Source organism: Orcinus orca, chromosome 16 (assembly GCF_937001465.1).
Source record: "Orcinus orca chromosome 16, mOrcOrc1.1, whole genome shotgun sequence".
Lineage (NCBI taxonomy): Eukaryota > Metazoa > Chordata > Mammalia > Artiodactyla > Delphinidae > Orcinus > Orcinus orca.
The window spans coordinates 16,657,797-16,674,358 of NC_064574.1; the positions used below are offsets into that span (position 1 = coordinate 16,657,797).

Below are 16,562 nucleotides of genomic sequence, written 5' to 3' on the forward strand. Positions count from 1 at the left end.
AAATGCTAGCAGGTAACGTATACGACGTGTGTCACTTAAACTCCTAATGTGACTTAATTTCACTGAAGTTGAGGAGCCCCTACTGTGTGCAGAGAAACAGGTGGAGAGCTCTGGCCTTGAACTCTAAGCCCAACCCTTCACTAAACACCGGGTAGTTTTAGGCACATCTCTGTCAGCTTCCCGTTTCCTCCTCCAAGAAAGGAGTGAGTCTCTAAGTGGCCTGCCCATTCTGTGGGGTTTGCCCACAGTTGTGTTGTTCAACTGATGTTTTGTGGATCAAATGGAATTAAAGCTGAACCACTGGCAAGAAGCAAATTGTAAAAAAGGAGGACACGTAAGCCTTGGGTCCCTCTCGGGCCCACGTATTGTCATTTGGGGGAGGTGAGTGAGGTTTCTGTCTCCAAAGACGTGCTCTGGTCTGAGCCAACAGAATCATTGTCTAAGAAGAGAGTGCCTATACTGTAACCTTGAGAGTGGACTGGCTTGGAAGCTGGTCGGCTCCAACCAACTGGGTGATACTTGGCGTGGCTCAGACCTGCCCAAGAAATACCAGGCCCTGCCTGGCTCCCCCCAGCTGGTGTCTGCAGCCCTTGGGGGAGCTTAAGACCAGAAGGAAGAGCTGAGAGGGCCATCAAGCTACAGATAAAGGGAGCCCGATGGCCAGCTGGTAAACCTGCTGGTACCTGGAAGCAGACAAGCAAATCTGGCACCAGATGCCCATCTAGAAGCCCAGAAACCAGAGCAACCCAGGTCGCCAGGAGCAGATGAGAACAGGGCTATTCCTTACCTCTGCTCTTCCATTCTGATCTCTCTCGTCATCTTAAGACTCGGTTCTTTCCTGACAATGTCTGAATGTCCAGCACTTAGGGCAAAGATGCCTACCATGGATGGACCACCCACCTTGCTTTAGGTGCTGACCACACGGCAGCTCTCACCTCCTGGCTACTCTGCAAGGAAGGTATTGATGATCCCCACTTTGCAAACAAGGAAAACTGAGGCTCAGAAAGGAGAGATGCAGGGCAGTGTGAGGCTGGGGACTGTAAACATATACTGATATCAACAGGCATTTTGTGTTGAAGAATTATGGAGTTTTGAGCACAGAATCAGAGAATCTCAGAATCATGAAGTCCAGGAGTCCTGGATTCACAGGTTACCAGTATAATCCACACGCCCCACCTGTTCACCACTGCGCAGATGAAATGCCTCTCTTGGGCCCATCTCCCATGCATCCAGGCCTCTTCTTCTCTCAGCTGGGGTCTTGTTCGGCCTCTTCCTTGGTCTCTCCTCTTTCCAAACCTGCAACAGCAGCCAGAGGCATTTTTCTCTAAGCAGACTGTGTCACTCTTCCTCTTAAAATGCTTCATTGGCTCCCCTTTGCCCTCGGGATAAAATTCAAACTCCTTCACATGGTTTACTAGGTCCTCTGTCATCTGGCCATAGACTCTTGCCACTTTACCTCTCTCTGGCACGCCCCCAGCCCCTAACTCTACACCAACTCAGACAAACCTCGGTTTAATTTACTGGATATGCTGCGTAGTCTCTCTCTCCCTAACCCCTGGACCTTTGCACTTGTTGTTTCCCTCATTTGGAACACAGTGTACACCAGTGCCCCCTTCCTCTGGTTGGAATGCTCTCTCTCTCTCTTCCTGGCTCCTCTGGGAAGCCATTTCTGCTCACACCTGTCCCCAGGAGGCTGGGTTGGTGCCTCCTTCCCCACCCCGACCTCCCACCCACAGTGCCTGTGCCTACCTGCATGACACTCACTGTGGGTCATATGTGCCCATGTGCTTGCCTGTGTCCCCCTCAGCTCATGAGCCACGGGAGGGCAGAAACAGGGCTCGTCTTTTCTCTACTGAGCCCCTAGCTCCTGACATTGTGCCTGGCAGAGAAGAGTTTCTGAACAAAAATATGTATTGATAAATGAATCACAATACGTCAGAATCACAGAATCACAAAATCATAGAATCATGGACTTGGTGAAACAGAAACCTAAAATCTCAGAGTCATATAATCATCAACTTAGAGAGTATTAGAAACACAGAAACTGAGAATTCTGGAAGCTTAGGCTCTCAAGATTGGAAGAATTCTTGCATAGGTACCTTGTCCAAGGACTGTTAGTGGATTAAGAAAGTCTCAATTGTGCCCTTCCATATTATTCAGTTTATAATTTTATGTATATTTATGTAGTATTACATTTATACCTTTCAAATATTTATTTCTATAATGTGTCCTTCTATAATATTTATTGAGCACCTAACGTATTTATTAACCAATATTTATTGAGCACGTACTATGTGCCAGACATTGTGCTGGGCAACTGTATTTTATCTATGGCTTCATAACAAATTATCCTAATTTGAAACAGCAAACATTTCTTATGTCACAGTTTTTGTGTGATAGGACTTCAGGAGCGGCTTAGGGTCTCCCATGAGGTTGCAGTTAAAGTGTCAGCCAGGACTTGCCTGTGGCTGAAAGGTCCACTTCCAAGATGGCTCATTCACATGGCTAGCGGTTGACAGGAGGCCTCAGCTCCTCTCCATGTGGACCCCACCACAAGGCTCCTTGAGTGTCCTTACAACATGGCTGCTGGCTTCCTCAGAGCAAATGCTCCAACACAGCAAAATGAAAACCACAATGTCTTTTATAACCTAGCCTTGAAAGTCACACTTTTAAATTTCCACAATATCCTAGTGATCACACAGGACAGTTTTATCCAGTTTGGGAGAGGATGACACGATGGTGTGAATACCAGGAAGTGGGGCTCACTGGGGGCCTTCTTGGAGCCTGGCTACTACAACAGTGTGGGACAAGACTGACAGCAGGCTAGAGTTGACAGTCTAGGGGGGATGGGTAGGGGAAGACAATAAATCGATATTTAAAAAAATAGTTTCAGATAGTTGTAAGCACAATGATGAAAATCAAACAAGACAATAATTTAGAGCAAGGGTCAGCAAACTATGGTCATTGGCCAAATCTGGCCTCCTGCCTGCTTTTTTTTTTTTCTTCTGCCTGTTTTTATAAATAAAGTTTTATTGGAACTCAGCCATGCCATTCACTTATATATTGTTTATGGCTGCCTTTGTGCTATAACGGCAGATTTAAGTAGTTGCAGCAGAAACTATATAGCCTGCAAAGCCTCATCTATTTAGCTAAGTTGGTCAGGGAAGGCCACTCTAAGAGGCAACATTTGAGCAGAGACCTGAATGGTTAAAAGGAAGTGGCCATGGGAAGAGCCAGGAAAAGAATGTTCCAGAAAAAGGGAACATCAGGGTGAAGGCTGTGAGGCTGTGAAATGAGAACAGCTTTGGTGTGTTGAGGAACAGAGGGGAGGCCAAGGGGGCTGGAATGGAGTGAACAACAGGCAGAGTGGTAGGAGAGGACCTCGGAGAAGTGGTCAGGAGTCACTTTATATAGGCTCTTGGGGCCCTGGTGACGGGATTGAATTTTGTTCTAGAAATGATGGGAAGCCATTAGGGGGTTTTAAGAGAGAGAGGTAGGATCCGACGTGGATGGGAAAGATGACAAGTGTAGTTTGGCCCCATCCTCTGAATAAGACAGCGCCTCTGCTTCCCCTGTAAGCGCAGCTGTCCCAGAACTTCTTGGTCTTAGATAACGCAGGTAAAGACTTTGGCATTACTGCCTGACTACATGTTCAGGACTCAGCAATCCCTCTGGCCAGAAAGTCCTTTCTTTTGACCCACTTGGAGTCCCTGCACTCTCATCCCAGCCTGTCTCTTCTGGATCTAGGAAATCTGTGAAGTTGGAAAGGGCATTGGATTTTGAGCCCTGGATTCCAGAGTCTTCCCTGACACTGACTCACCTGTGACCGTGAGAGAACCAGGCAACCTCTCTGGGCTTCAGTTTCCTCATCTGTAAAATAAGGTGAGAGTCCGGTCTGCTCAGGGCAAGACAGATGATTAAGGGTGGGGCTGTGTTGGACACATGCACCACAGTCTTAGGAAGAGCCCAAAGGACGTGTGATGGTCCAGACTGGGGTGGGCTTGGCCAGGCTGGGGTTGCTGACTTGGTGAGGGGTAATAGGGGCCGTAGGTCCATTGGGCAAAAGGCTTCCTGCAAGCCCTCTCCTGCTTAAATTTTGAACAACAGGGAAGCTTGCTGCCTCCCAGAGACCCTTGGGATGGCAGACTTTGCCTGGGGGCAAGATCTCTGAGGGAGATGGGAAATCAGTGTCTGTGTACTAGTCAGCTTTGGGTGTTAGAAAGACAACAGGATCTGTTATCAGAGAGAACCCCGGCCCTACTGTTTATTAGCCCTGTGCCCTCTTGTGTCCTTAGTTTTCTCATCTATGAAATGGGTAGAATCCAACCTAAGATGTTTCAATTGTAAGAGGCACTAACATTTTGTGTTCCATTAAGAAAGAAAACACACTGACAATTAAGTTATGCCATAATGCTTTCTTGTCACTTAGAATTTTTATTTTATTTTTATTAAAGAGCTCTGAGACGTATTTAGACCTTGTCTTTAAAATCATACAATCCCCTTGCACATAGATATAAAGGAAAATATAAGTGAAATAAATTAGTTAAGGAACTCCTCAAACTTCTGCCCAGTCAGCATCTGGATCATTTAGATAACTTTCCACGCAGAACCTTCCTCGTCCATATTTTTTCACGCAGTCTTGTCCTCCATTACTGTTAAAATATTTGGTCACCCACCGTTTCTTGAAAGAATGTTCCACTACAGTCTCCAGGACTTTCTTCCAAGCTGCTTACTCTGATTCTGCAGGTTTGACCCTGACGCTTTCTTGCTCTTATCAGGTGTCAACGGAAGGTTTTCAGGAAGCAACCAGGACTCGCGTCCCTCCCTCAGATCAATCATTTGTGAGGAAATACACAGGGGGTGCAGTTGACCAGTTAGGCCCCCGGAAATAATGACCAGAACCAACGAGGTCTGACCACCACCCGATTTAACCAACAGTGATTGTCGGCTGCGATTGATTTAAAGACACATCCTAACGTCAGAAATGTAATGGGAAGAAAAGGTGAGTTGAAGAATTTTTTTAAAATATCACAGCCACTGCTGCCTCTTAGGGTTTATGCAGGGGTGAAGTGTAGGAAGTGTGCGATGGGCTCTGCAGGGGCCGCCCCTGGGCGGTGTTCAACTGTCCCCTGACTCTCCTGGCCCCAGGCATCGCCCTCCCTCTCAGGGCTGCTCAGGTTTATGGCGACAATCGCTGCCACTGCCAGACATGATCTCAAAGCCATAAAAGTTTTTACAGTTTCACTCTCCCCCTGAGATAAGCCCGGGGAGCCCTTCTCAAGGCCGGGGAGCAATTTCAGAGCCGAAGGGGGAGGGGCCGGCATTGCGCAAGTCAGGAAACAGAACAGGTTTTATGGCCCCGACTTCTCAAAGAAGACCATGTTCTCATATCCTCAGTTTGAACCTGCTGGCGACACCTCAGCACCTGGAGCACAGTGACATTCATTCATTCGTTCATTCATTTTTTCATTCATTCATTCAACAAACAAATAGAGTGCAGGGCACACCACCGTGATGGTCTGTGTGGACCAAGGGCAAGTCACTTCCTCTCGTCTGTGAAACAAGGACAGTTCATTTAACGTGCCACCCGGCTCACTGAGCCAGATACACGAGACAAGGAGTGTGGCAGTGCCCTTAGCACATAGTAGGCCCACAACCAACGTCGCCTGAATCCCTTTCCCTCACCTTTAACATCCATCTCTCCTGTTCTTAGTCCCATTTCCTCTATCTGACCAGGATCGTGGAGGAACCCCGAGGGAAGTCTTCCCCTACAGCTCTCCGCTGCTTACACTCCCTTTTTGGAATGAGCTCAAGCAACTATTTGGCTTTTTTTCTTTCATTTAGAAAAAAGTTAAGGTATAATTTCCATATTCTAAAGCTCACCCTTTTTAATGTTACGGCTCTGCAAGTTTTAGCAAATGTATATGGTGATGTAACCCCTACCACAGTCAAGACACAGAACATTGCCATCACCCCAAGACCCCTCTATGCCCCTTTGTATTCAAACCCTCTACCCCATCCTTAGCCCCTGGCAACCACAGCATGTGTCCCTAGAGTGTTGCCTTTTCCAGAATATCCTATAGAGGAAGTCATATCGCATGTAGCTTTGGGGCTCTGACTTCTTTTCTTTTCTTTTCTTTTTTTAAATATTTATTTATTTGGCTGTGCCAGGTCTTACTTGTGGCAAGAGGGATCTTCGTTGCCACATGCCGGATCTTTTAGTTGCGGCATGTGAACTCTTAGCTGTGGCATGGGGGAATCTAGTTCCCTGACCAGGGATTGAACCTGGGCCCCCTGCATTGGGAGCGAGGAGTCTTAGCCGCTGGACCACCAGGGAAGTCCCGGGGGTCTGACTTCTTGCGCTCAGAATGATGCATTTGAGACCCATCTTGCTTGATCAATAGTCCACTGCTTTCTCTTGCTGAGCAGTATTTTCATTTGGCTTTTAAATCAGATCTGTACTCGTGGCTTGGACTTTTCCTCTGCAGCTCAACTTTTCCCTGAGCTCTAGGCTTGTATATCCAGTAATTCCTTGGATGTTTAATTGGCATCGCAAATTGGCATCCCCAACAGAACTCTGCTTTCCTAACCCAAATCTAGAGCTGCTCTAGCCTTCCTCATTTCAATAATCAGCGCCACCAGCCCCATGGTTACTTCTCCTCTTTCCTTCACACATCCAATCCATTAGCAAGGTCTTGGCAGTGTGGCTTCCAAAACATCCCAACCTGATCACTATTCCCCACCACCACCTGTGTTAGTTTTCAATGCTGTGTAACAAATTACCCCAAACTCAGTGGCTTAAAAAGATGCCCATTTGTTATCTCACTGTGTCTGGTCAGATGTCCAGGCATGGCCTAATGGGGTTCTCTGCCCAGGGTCTTACAGCTGAAGTCAAGGGCTGTATTCCTACCAGACGGCTCTGGGGAAAGAGCCACCTCCAGGCTCATTCAGGTCGTTGCCCGAATTCAGTTCCTCATTGTTGCAGGATTGAGGTCACCATTTCCCAGCTGGCTGTCCACTGGGGAGGGTCACTCTCAACTTCTAGAGACCACCCACATTCCTTGCCATGTGGCCACCTCCATCTTCAAAGCCAGCCACAGACAGCCTCCCTCACGTCGAATTCCTCTCCTGCTTCTAATTTTATATGCCAGAAAGAGCCCAGCCCCCCACCCCAAGGACTCAACTGATTAGGGAAGGCCCGTCAATGATAATCTCTATATCACAAAATCACTGGTTTGGGACCTTCATTACATCTGCAGAATCCCTTCGCAGCAGCATCTAGATTTGTGTCTGATTGAATAATATAGAGAAGATGTGTCTAGACCAGGGGGCAGGAGTCTTGGGGTCACCCTAAAATTCTGCCTACCACACCACTCTAGTCCAAGCTGCCATTGTCTCTCCCCTGAACTACTGCACATACCACCTCTGGGCTTTTCTGCTTTCACTCTGTTCCATGGAGTCCCTTCTCTTCACAGCAGAGTGACCTTTTTAGAACATGAATCAGATCACATCAGTTCCCTGTTGAAAAACCTCCAAGAGTTTCCCCTTGCACCAAAAATGAAATCTATGACCTTTCTCATCGCCTAGAAGGCCCCGCCCCCCCGGTCCTGGCCCTGCCCACCTGCCAGACTCCATCTCCTCCCACATTGCTCCAGCCACACCGACCACAGTGTTCAGCCTCCAAGAGGCTCAGCTGGCTCCCACCACAGGGCTTTTACACTTGTGGTTCCTGCCTTTCCCCCAGAGCTCTGCGAGCCTGGCCCCTTCTCAACCTCCAGAGATCAGCCCAGACTCACATCCTCAGGGAGGCCCTCCCTGACCCCACGATCTGATGTTATTCCATCCTCAACACTTTCAAATTAACCTATTTGTTGTTTTTATTTCATATTCACAGTCACCATACCTTACTTAACTGGCTTTCTTTCTTTTTTTAAAAAAAATTATTTATTTTTGGCTGTGTTGGGTCTTCTTTGCTGCACGTGGGATTTCTCTAGTTGTGGCAAGCGGGGGCTTCTCTTGTTCCGGAGCACGGGCTCTAGGCGCATGGGCTTCAGTAGTTGTGGCTCGCAGGCTTTAGAGCGCAGGCTCAGTAGTTGTGGCACATGGGCTTAGTTGTTCCGCGGCGTGTGGGATCTTCCCGGACCAGGGCTCGAACCCGTGTCCCCTGCATCGGCAGGCGGACTCTCAGCCACCGCGCCACCAGGGAAGCCCCCTTGTTCTACTTTCAAAGAACTTGGCCGTTTACAGTCTGACAGCACTTGACTATTTCACATTACCTTTTTAACTTTATTCCCTCAAACATTGCCTGAGTGCTTCCTCTAGGAGGTAAACCTCAGGAAGTCAGGGACTCTGTCTTGCTCACCTGTGTACCCTGGTGCCTAGACAAGGGCACAGCACATAATGGACGCCCAATAGACATTTGTGGAGTGAGTGAATGAATGAATGTCTCTTGAACTGGTCCCTCCTCTACATCTGTACTGCCTCCATCGGGCACAGGCCTCACCGCCTCTCACCTGGCCCAGCACGTGAGCATCTTCAATGGTCTCCCTGTTTACAGTTGCACCCTGTCCAATCCATCCTCCACAAAGCTGCCAGAATGAGCCTTTAAAAACACAGATCTGGCCACAGCCTTCCCCTGATCTCCCATCTCCAGTGATTTCCTATTTCCCCCAAAGAAATTCCGGTTGCCCAGTGTTTGAGGCCCTCCCCCCTGGCCCAGACCAGCCGCCATGGTGTGCTTCCAGGTGTGGGTTGAGGACCTCAGTGGCATGTTGAGTGATTTTAGGGTACACAGAGATGGTATTCAGTGACATTGTCGCCAAAGCCTGTCTCTTTACAAGTCTTCCTTCCTTCTGAAAACTTTACGGAGAAAGTCTCCATTGGAAACATATGCCTTTCACATCTAAGTACTTGTCAATTTCCCGTTTGAAGAAGAAAGTGTAGAGCTTTCCCTGGGCAATCCTATCTGGCTCCACCTTAAAAATACTGTTTTCTTTTCACTCTAATTTTGCAATCACCTTCTATTTACGTGGCAAGTGATACCGGTTTTCCACTTACGTCAGTGATCAGTGGAAGGAGAATGCTTATGAATTGATTTAAAGAAAAATAGTAAGTAAGGGAAAGCACAGTGGTACTCGGGTGTGGAGAGGATCAGGTGGCATGTACAGTGACCGCTGGCTGGGAACGCTCGTCTCTATCCTCCCTCCCACCCATGGGCTGTGCTTCCTGCTGCCTGCCGTGACTGCTGCTCCATCTCTCTCAACCTTGAACTCACTTCTGTCTGTTCTATGTCCCATTGCCTCTGAATCCTCCAGCAAGTGAGACTTTCCCAGACTGCAGTCATCCCCCCATCAAACTACCATCTCCCAGCTGTCACTCTTACTCCTTTGGCTCTTAATATTCAACTGCCTGTAATTTTCCCCTCTACGAGTGAAAATTGTGAACTCTAAGAGGGAGGCACCTTGTGGTACCACTTCTCCATAACCCCCAGGATGCTCTGGCTCAGGGCTCCGCCCATCAATATTTGTCAAATTGAACTTTCCACTGTTCGCACTACTTCTGTGCTCACCACACAGTGACTGAGTCATCAGCATCCTCCCTGGTCCCATTATAGTGGCCCCTGGGGTCCGACAATGGGCGTTTGAACCTCAGCTCTTGGGTCAGCTCTGAACCTTGGACGAGTTCCTTCCTCGTTTGTAAAATACAACACGAATATCTGACTCAGGGCGTTGTCGTGGGGATTAAATTATGTCCAGCAATGTCTGGCAGAGAGGAAGAGGTCAGTAAATGTGGGCCTTGGAGACAGGATGTGGCTGTATGTCCTCCATCACCAAAGAGCTGCATGGGATCCTGCGACTCATGTCTCTTAGATCATGCCTTGGAATTTACAGATGACACATGATGCGAGAAATGTAGATCAAAAGTGATCTGGGGGGGCTTCCCTGGTGGCGCAGTGGTTGAGAGTCCGACTGCCAATGCAGGGGACACGGGTTCGTGCCCCAGTCCGGGAAGATCCCTCATGCCGCGGAGTAGCTGGGCCCATGAGCCATGGCCGCTGAGCCTGTGCTCCGCAACGGGAGAGGCCACGACAGTGAGAGGCCCGCGTACCGCAAAAAAAAGAAGTGATCTGGGTTCCACAAAAGAGGAAGTAGGGTGACCCCACCAATTTGTGATGATAGCTCATTCATGCTGCATGAAAATTCCTTTGGAGCTCACACAGCCTGTCACCCAGAGCCCCTCCCACTTCTCCTTCCCGTTTATTGAGCAATGGGGGCTCCATTTGGGATAAAGGGATAAAAGCCTCTAGTGTCATGGCTGGGGAAGCAACCTTTGTAGTGGGGGAGGCGAATTCCCAATTCTCAGGGGGGCCGCATGGGTTGGTAGAGGAAGCACGGGATTTTTGTCCTGGCTCAGCCGCTCACTGGCTTTGTGCCTTGGACAAGTTTCCTCACCTCTCTGAACCTCAGTTTCATGGTCTCTAAAATAGGGATAATGGGATGTGCTGTGTGTCATCTGAGCTGATGTTGTTCCGCAGCTAAATTGGAAAGCAGACTTGCAGCTCTGGCCACCCACGCGGAGATCTGAGATTAACTGGGGCAAAGGGCTGATGAGGTGGAGAGCCAAGGCCAGAGGAATTTATGGCAGCCCAAGGTTTATGGTTTTGATATGGATTTATTAAGCACACTCTAGGACTGCAATAGCCTCCTCTGGCCCCCACCCCGTGACCATGCTGGCAGCGGCATGGACGAGGCTTCTGTTGCAATATTATAGAGATTATTTCCTGGTGCTCGGGAGTGGAGGGAAGGCACAGGGGATGGTGGGAGTGGCCCCCGGGATCAGGCAGGCAGCGAATGGGTGCCTCTGAGGCTGGAAATCTCAATGGTTAGCTTCTCACTAGTCAGGGGGTGGTGAAGAGTCCACACTCACAAAGTCCCCTGGGGTGGGCACTCTCTGTGCACCTCATATACACGGCAGCTCTCGTAGCTGCTATGATCTCATTCAAGTCCATCCTGACAACACCCCTGGAGGGAGGGATCGGGGGCTTCCCTGGTGGCGCAGTGGTTAAGAATCCACCTGCCAATGCAGGGGACACGGGTTCGAGCCCTGGTCCGGGGAGATCCCACATGCCACAGAGCAACTAGGCCCGTGAGCCACAACTACTGAGCCCGTGTGCCACAAGTACTGAAGCCTGCACGCCTAGAGCCCGTGCTCTGCAACAAGAGAAGCCACCACAATGAGAAGCCCGCGCACCGCAACAAAGAGTAGCCCCTGCTCGCCGCAGCTAGAGAAAGCCCGCATGCAGCAACAAAGACCCAACGCAGCCAGTAAATAAATTAATTAATTAAAAAAAAAAGAACTACCCGACTATTCTCATTCTTATTTCTAACACCTGAAAGGAAGAAAAGACACCCATCCAAGGACTTAGAAAACATATGCGCCATTTATTTTTTTTTATAAACTTTTGTTAAAACACACAAGAGTAAGAAATCTTTTTTGCTTCTTTGCCCCATTGGGTGGCAGTGACAGGGGCTCGGGGACAGCACAGGACCCAATGGCATCCACACCCACTGGAAGATGCTGACCAGTCTGGCGGGACACAGCCGACTTCCAGAAATGCTCGATGTAAATTTCAAAATGCGTCACAATCAAGGCAAATCACAGAGCGACTTGGCAAAGGTAATTGGCTTGGTCATCACAAGAAATCGAGGAGCGTCCATTTCCGACGGTCTGCTCCCCTTTGTCCACCCTCAGGAGAGCCATGTGGGTTCTCGAAGCTGCTGAGAGCTGCCTAGAGAAGGGATCGGCTCAGTGGAGGAATTACAGGGTCTGTGCCTGCCCTCCCAACCCTCTTTTAGTCCATTAGATCTTATGTTTTAGGACCACGACTCAGGTAGTGAAGAAAAAAAAAAGAGATCTTCCAATGTGGTGTCGTGTCCTCAGTTCAGAGTCAGAAAACTAAATTCTCTTTGTTTTGTGTTTCCTGCCTTGCAATAACATTATTAAAGTAGAATGGATTTCTCCTCCAGGGAGGTTGATTTGGGACCGAGAACTAGCCCCCTGGCCCAGAAGATTGTTACTATTAAAAGCCAATGCTACCCAACCCCACCCATGGGAAATTCTTATCTCAGCTTTGCTCCCATGACGGATAGAGGCCTGGGCAACATTGGGGTCGGGGGGGGGTGGAGGGACAAAGAGGGGGAATGACAATTACCAAAAATGATTCCAGTTTCCCTACCTTGCCCCAGACTAGTCTGAGCGCCCTGGCTGGGGTTTCTGGGGAAGCGCCCCAGGAATAAGGGGTGGCTGAGGAAGCATGGAGCACCCCAAGCAGGAGACAACCTCTCCTGGGCCTGGGGACTCGGCTTGGTGGAGCGGGAAAGCCAACCCTGATAGCACTGGAGACGCAGCAATTGCCCTTGGACACCTGCCCCAATACCCGTCATGCCTCTTTCACAAAAAGGAACAATGACTAATGGTGAAATCTGGGGGCACTGGGGTGCTGCCTGCATCCACTCAGAAGGGTCAGCCCTGGGTGGAGGGTAGGTCGTCAGTCTGACTGTTCACTCTCTTCCCTAAGCACAGCTCCAATCCCAGGACACATCTCTTTAATTCCTACTGGCCAGCGGCACTTTTCAGAATTTTCCCAAAGCCTCCATAATTCTGCATGGATGAGGTGCTGGCTCTTCCATCCCGGGGTTTAACGGTTCCAGAAGGTACCCTGAGTGATGCTCCACAGAGCAGGTACCCTGAGTGATGCTCCACAGAGCAGGTCTCCAATCCAATCCTTCTTACCCCTCCCTTGCTCCCACCCAAACCATCCCACCTCTAGAATGCCAGCTCATATTGGTCTATCTCCCAATGCACCGCTGAATGCCCCTTCCCCAGACTTGGGGAGTGAAGACAAAAGGGATCCAGGAGCCATGAATTCTCCTTGTTTATCAGCACACAGGATTCTGGACCCGAAGTGGACTTTAGGGCAGCCTCAGGCCAATCTTAGTCCTGGGGGTGGGCAGGGCCCCTGGGAAGAATGACGCTTCGGCTTCTGAGGCTGCGGAAGGGGGCAGGAAGTCCCTCCACTCAATCCCAGTGAGGACAGAAGGGCCTTTTCAGAGAAGATTTTCAGCCACCGAGGTTAAGAGCTCCTGATCCGGCCAGACCTGGGATCAAGTCTTGGTCACATACTAGCTGTCTGAGTTTCAGAAACATGGCTTAACCTCTTAGATCTCAATTTCATCTTCACTAACGATCTCTGGGTAGGAGAGAGGATGACAGGAGATGGTGCAGGTCAAGTGCCTTAAGACAGTGCCGGGAGGAAGCACTTGAGACAGACCCTGTGGAATAATTCCTCCTTGCTGCCACTCTGACCTGAGGTTCACCCATCTATCTGTCTTCTCCATCCCCAGCTTCATCTCTCTCACCTGGATGACATCATCAGGCCCCATGTGATGTCTCCGCTCCCTCCCAAATTTCCCACCTCTGTAGGACTGCGGTCTTCAGCGCCTGAAAGCTCAGCTCACTGCAAATCACTCCCCGGCTACTCACAGCCTGTGGACCCAAGTCGTCAAGTCTCGGTCTGGCATTCACGGTCCCCAGGCTGTCCAGCGTGCCCCCTCTGCTCCAGACCGCCCCGTCTTTCATCATCTCCCTCCACACCCTCCTTCTTACCTCCCCGCCTTGCCCAGGCTGTTTGCTCTTCTTTGGAACGTCCTGTCTCATCTGCTCCACCAGCTGGAATCCAGCCCTTCCTTAAAGGCCTGGTGCACAGTCTACCCCCTGCTACCTTCTCTGACCACTCCAGCCCTCCCCCCGGCTCCTGGCTGCAGTGTCCACCCTGGACTGTTCTCTCATTTTTGGCCGCCTGTAGGGATCATCACTCTGACTCAAGGGCTCCACTCAAATCCCTGAAGAAGGAAAGAGCCAGGGGTTAGAGGAGAAATGGAGTCTCCCTTCTCGACAACCTCCTACACTGCGCCTAGCTCCAGGCAGTGCTTTTCAAATGCTCCCGGGATGACTGGGGGAGCTGTTTGCAAGTCTTCCTCAGCTTCTGGAGAGGTGGCTTTGGAGATATTAGGATGGCTGAGGAAGGTGACAGTGGCGGTTAGGACAGCAGAAGAGGGATGGGTAAGGTGCCACCGTCTGACCCAGCCTAGAAGGGCTCTGTGTCTGACAATGTGGCAGTACTAGGGACGAAGTACCAATCTGAGTGGGGAGGGAGCCATGTTTAAGCAAGGTCTTGTGTCGTCTCCAGGCAGCAATCCTCTAGGGGTGAAGAAGTTGGGGTGAAGGATGAAGGGAAGGCAGTGGCGTCGGCAGGAGAAAAGTTGTCCGAGGCAGCGGAGGATGTTTCAACGGGGGTCTCCCCAAGTCACAGCCCCGTCACCAGAGCGGGTAGTGAAGGGTGGCAGTGGGACGTGGCCCGTAGCCCAAGTTCTAGGGCGCTCGCCCTTTCCATTACTGCTCTGGGACTGGCCCTGTTGTCACAGCTTTCTTCGCTGTGACCAAGTGACCATCAGGGGCTCTCTGAGGGGGCCGGGGGGCTGGCAGAGCCCCCTCCCCCTAGTGACTTGCTAGATGACTTCCTGCTTGGTGATGGTCGGCTGTGGGATTGCAGAGGGGGGCTTGACGATTGTGGCGATGGCTCCCGGCAGGAGCTTGTAGGGCTCGGACCCCGAGCCACCTGGCGGCGAGGGCTGTGGAGTCTCAGGGGTGGCTGGAGGGATAGAGAGACAGACAGGGGCTGCTCAGAATGCCAGCCCTTTGGGGAGTAAACGAAGAGTCCTGGGAAAGTTCGTCCCCCTCCCTGAGACTTAGTTTCCTCTACTACAAAATGAGAGAATTAGACTAGATTCTCTCTAAGGTCTCCTACAGCCCAAACCTTCTGAGTCCCAGATCACCAAGTCTAAGTTCCACGAGGTCTGGAAGGCTGTGGCTGGGTCAGGTTCTGTGGTCAGAACCTTTTGCCCAAGTCCCCATAGCCCCCATCTCTTCTACCATTTGACATGGAGACTTCAGCTGCTGCTCTCAAACCAGAGCCCAAGTTGACTCTCCCTATGGACAATGGGACATGTGACAGGAATATCCTTTCTTGGAGAAAAGGAACAGCAGTAGATGCGACCCAAGGGTCTGGCTAACTGGTTCAAAAAATACCATTTCTTTGACCTTGAGGCAGCTGAGTAACAGAAACTAACGGCCCTAGCGCCATTACCAGTTCAGAAAATAATTTTGACTATGACCCACTTGGCCAACTTTATTCAATGGCCGGCTTTCCCAAAGAACAATCTCAGTGAAATGCAACCTCATCTTAGTGGGCCACCTCATCCCAACGATAATCTTACTCTTTGAAGAACTTTGCCCGATGACAAACTCACTCTTGTGAGATATCACCTCAGAGGACAATCTAGCCCAGTGGAGGTTCTCATCCAATGAATGGTCTCACCCAACTGTCTAATGGATAGCCTTACCCAATTGGGCAGTCTTACTTCAGTGAACAATTTTACCTAGTGGACAACATCACCTAATGGAATTCTCACCCAATGGGCAGCCTCACCCAGTGGATTGCCTTATCCCAAGGGCCGCTTCATTCAGTGGAGACCGTCCATCACCTCACTGAATAAACAGCCTTCACAATGGATGTCTCACCCCTCATTCCCTACCCTGGAGCACAGAGAACTGTTTTATCCCATTTCCCATCTTCTAGACCCGACCTTCTCCAGATTCCCTCTTAGGCCCCAACCTCACCCCTTCCTGGGTAAAGCCCAATTGCCCACCTGCCTGCCCCCTGGGTCGGGGCCACTCACACATCTGTCCGTTGCTGAGGTGAGCAGGCATCGTGTTGGCAACAATGACGTTGGTGCCCATGTGCTCCTGCATCAGGTGAGGGTGCAGGGGGTGATGGGCATGAGGTGCATCACTGGAGGACCCTGCGGGTAGAAGGGGTACTCAGTGAGGATGAAAGAGTCTGGGGTAAAGTCCATGGGCCTTGAGGAACCGTCTTCCTCCAGTGTGGCCGATCCACCTGCCCATCCAATACTGACAGTGCCTATTGGGCTCCTATTTCCAGGTTAGTAAACTGGGGCTTCCACTCCTATCCACAGGCTTCATGAAGGCATGAGAGGACACAAAAACCAAGAGAATAAAGTGACGTGAAAGAAACGAGGAGGAGCTAAAGAAGCTGTGAGATCATTCAAATATTGCAGCAAGCACTGTATTGATTACATGTTAATATAATGGATTCAATCAATGGCTCTCAAAGCTCCTTGGTGTGCAAGTCCTTCAACCATTTGGTCCCAACTCACCATGAAGCCTCATCCCCTATATCTGAAGCCCAAATGACCTACTTATAGCATCGATGTGTCCCCTGTACTGTCCTAGCTCTGTGCTTTTGCTCCTGTGTCACTTCCACTAAAGACGCCTTCTACCTCCCCTTCTCCCGCTCCCCCAATATCCCTAAGTCCAAATTCCAGCTCACAGATTTCCTCCTTTGGGAAGCCTCTCCTGATTCTCCCCAGTCCAGTAGGAAGTAAACCTCTCCTTCCTTGGAATTCCCATCGTCATTTATCTGT

General features: G+C 50.0%; 2 protein-coding genes across 5 annotated transcripts in view; one reads left to right on the forward strand and one right to left on the reverse strand.

Moving 5' to 3' along the window:
• Positions 1-16,562, forward strand: part of SERINC3 (serine incorporator 3) — a 379,749-nt gene that overhangs the window by 63,432 nt on the left and 299,755 nt on the right. The gene's annotated exons all lie outside the window — the stretch shown is intronic.
• HNF4A (hepatocyte nuclear factor 4 alpha) overlaps positions 11,422-16,562 on the reverse strand; it is a 28,206-nt gene continuing 23,065 nt past the window's right edge. For 2 of the 4 annotated variants that reach the window (XM_004272879.3, XM_033433766.1), the window contains exons 9-10: positions 15,768-15,920; positions 11,422-14,710 (exon numbers count right to left, since the gene is read on the reverse strand). In XM_004272879.3, coding sequence (XP_004272927.1) covers positions 14,568-14,710; positions 15,768-15,920 — 296 coding nt within the window. In that variant the 3' untranslated portion in view covers positions 11,422-14,567. The remainder of the gene's footprint in view (positions 14,711-15,767; positions 15,921-16,562) is intronic. The other 2 variants (XM_033433767.2, XM_004272880.3) reach the window with 1 other exon arrangement.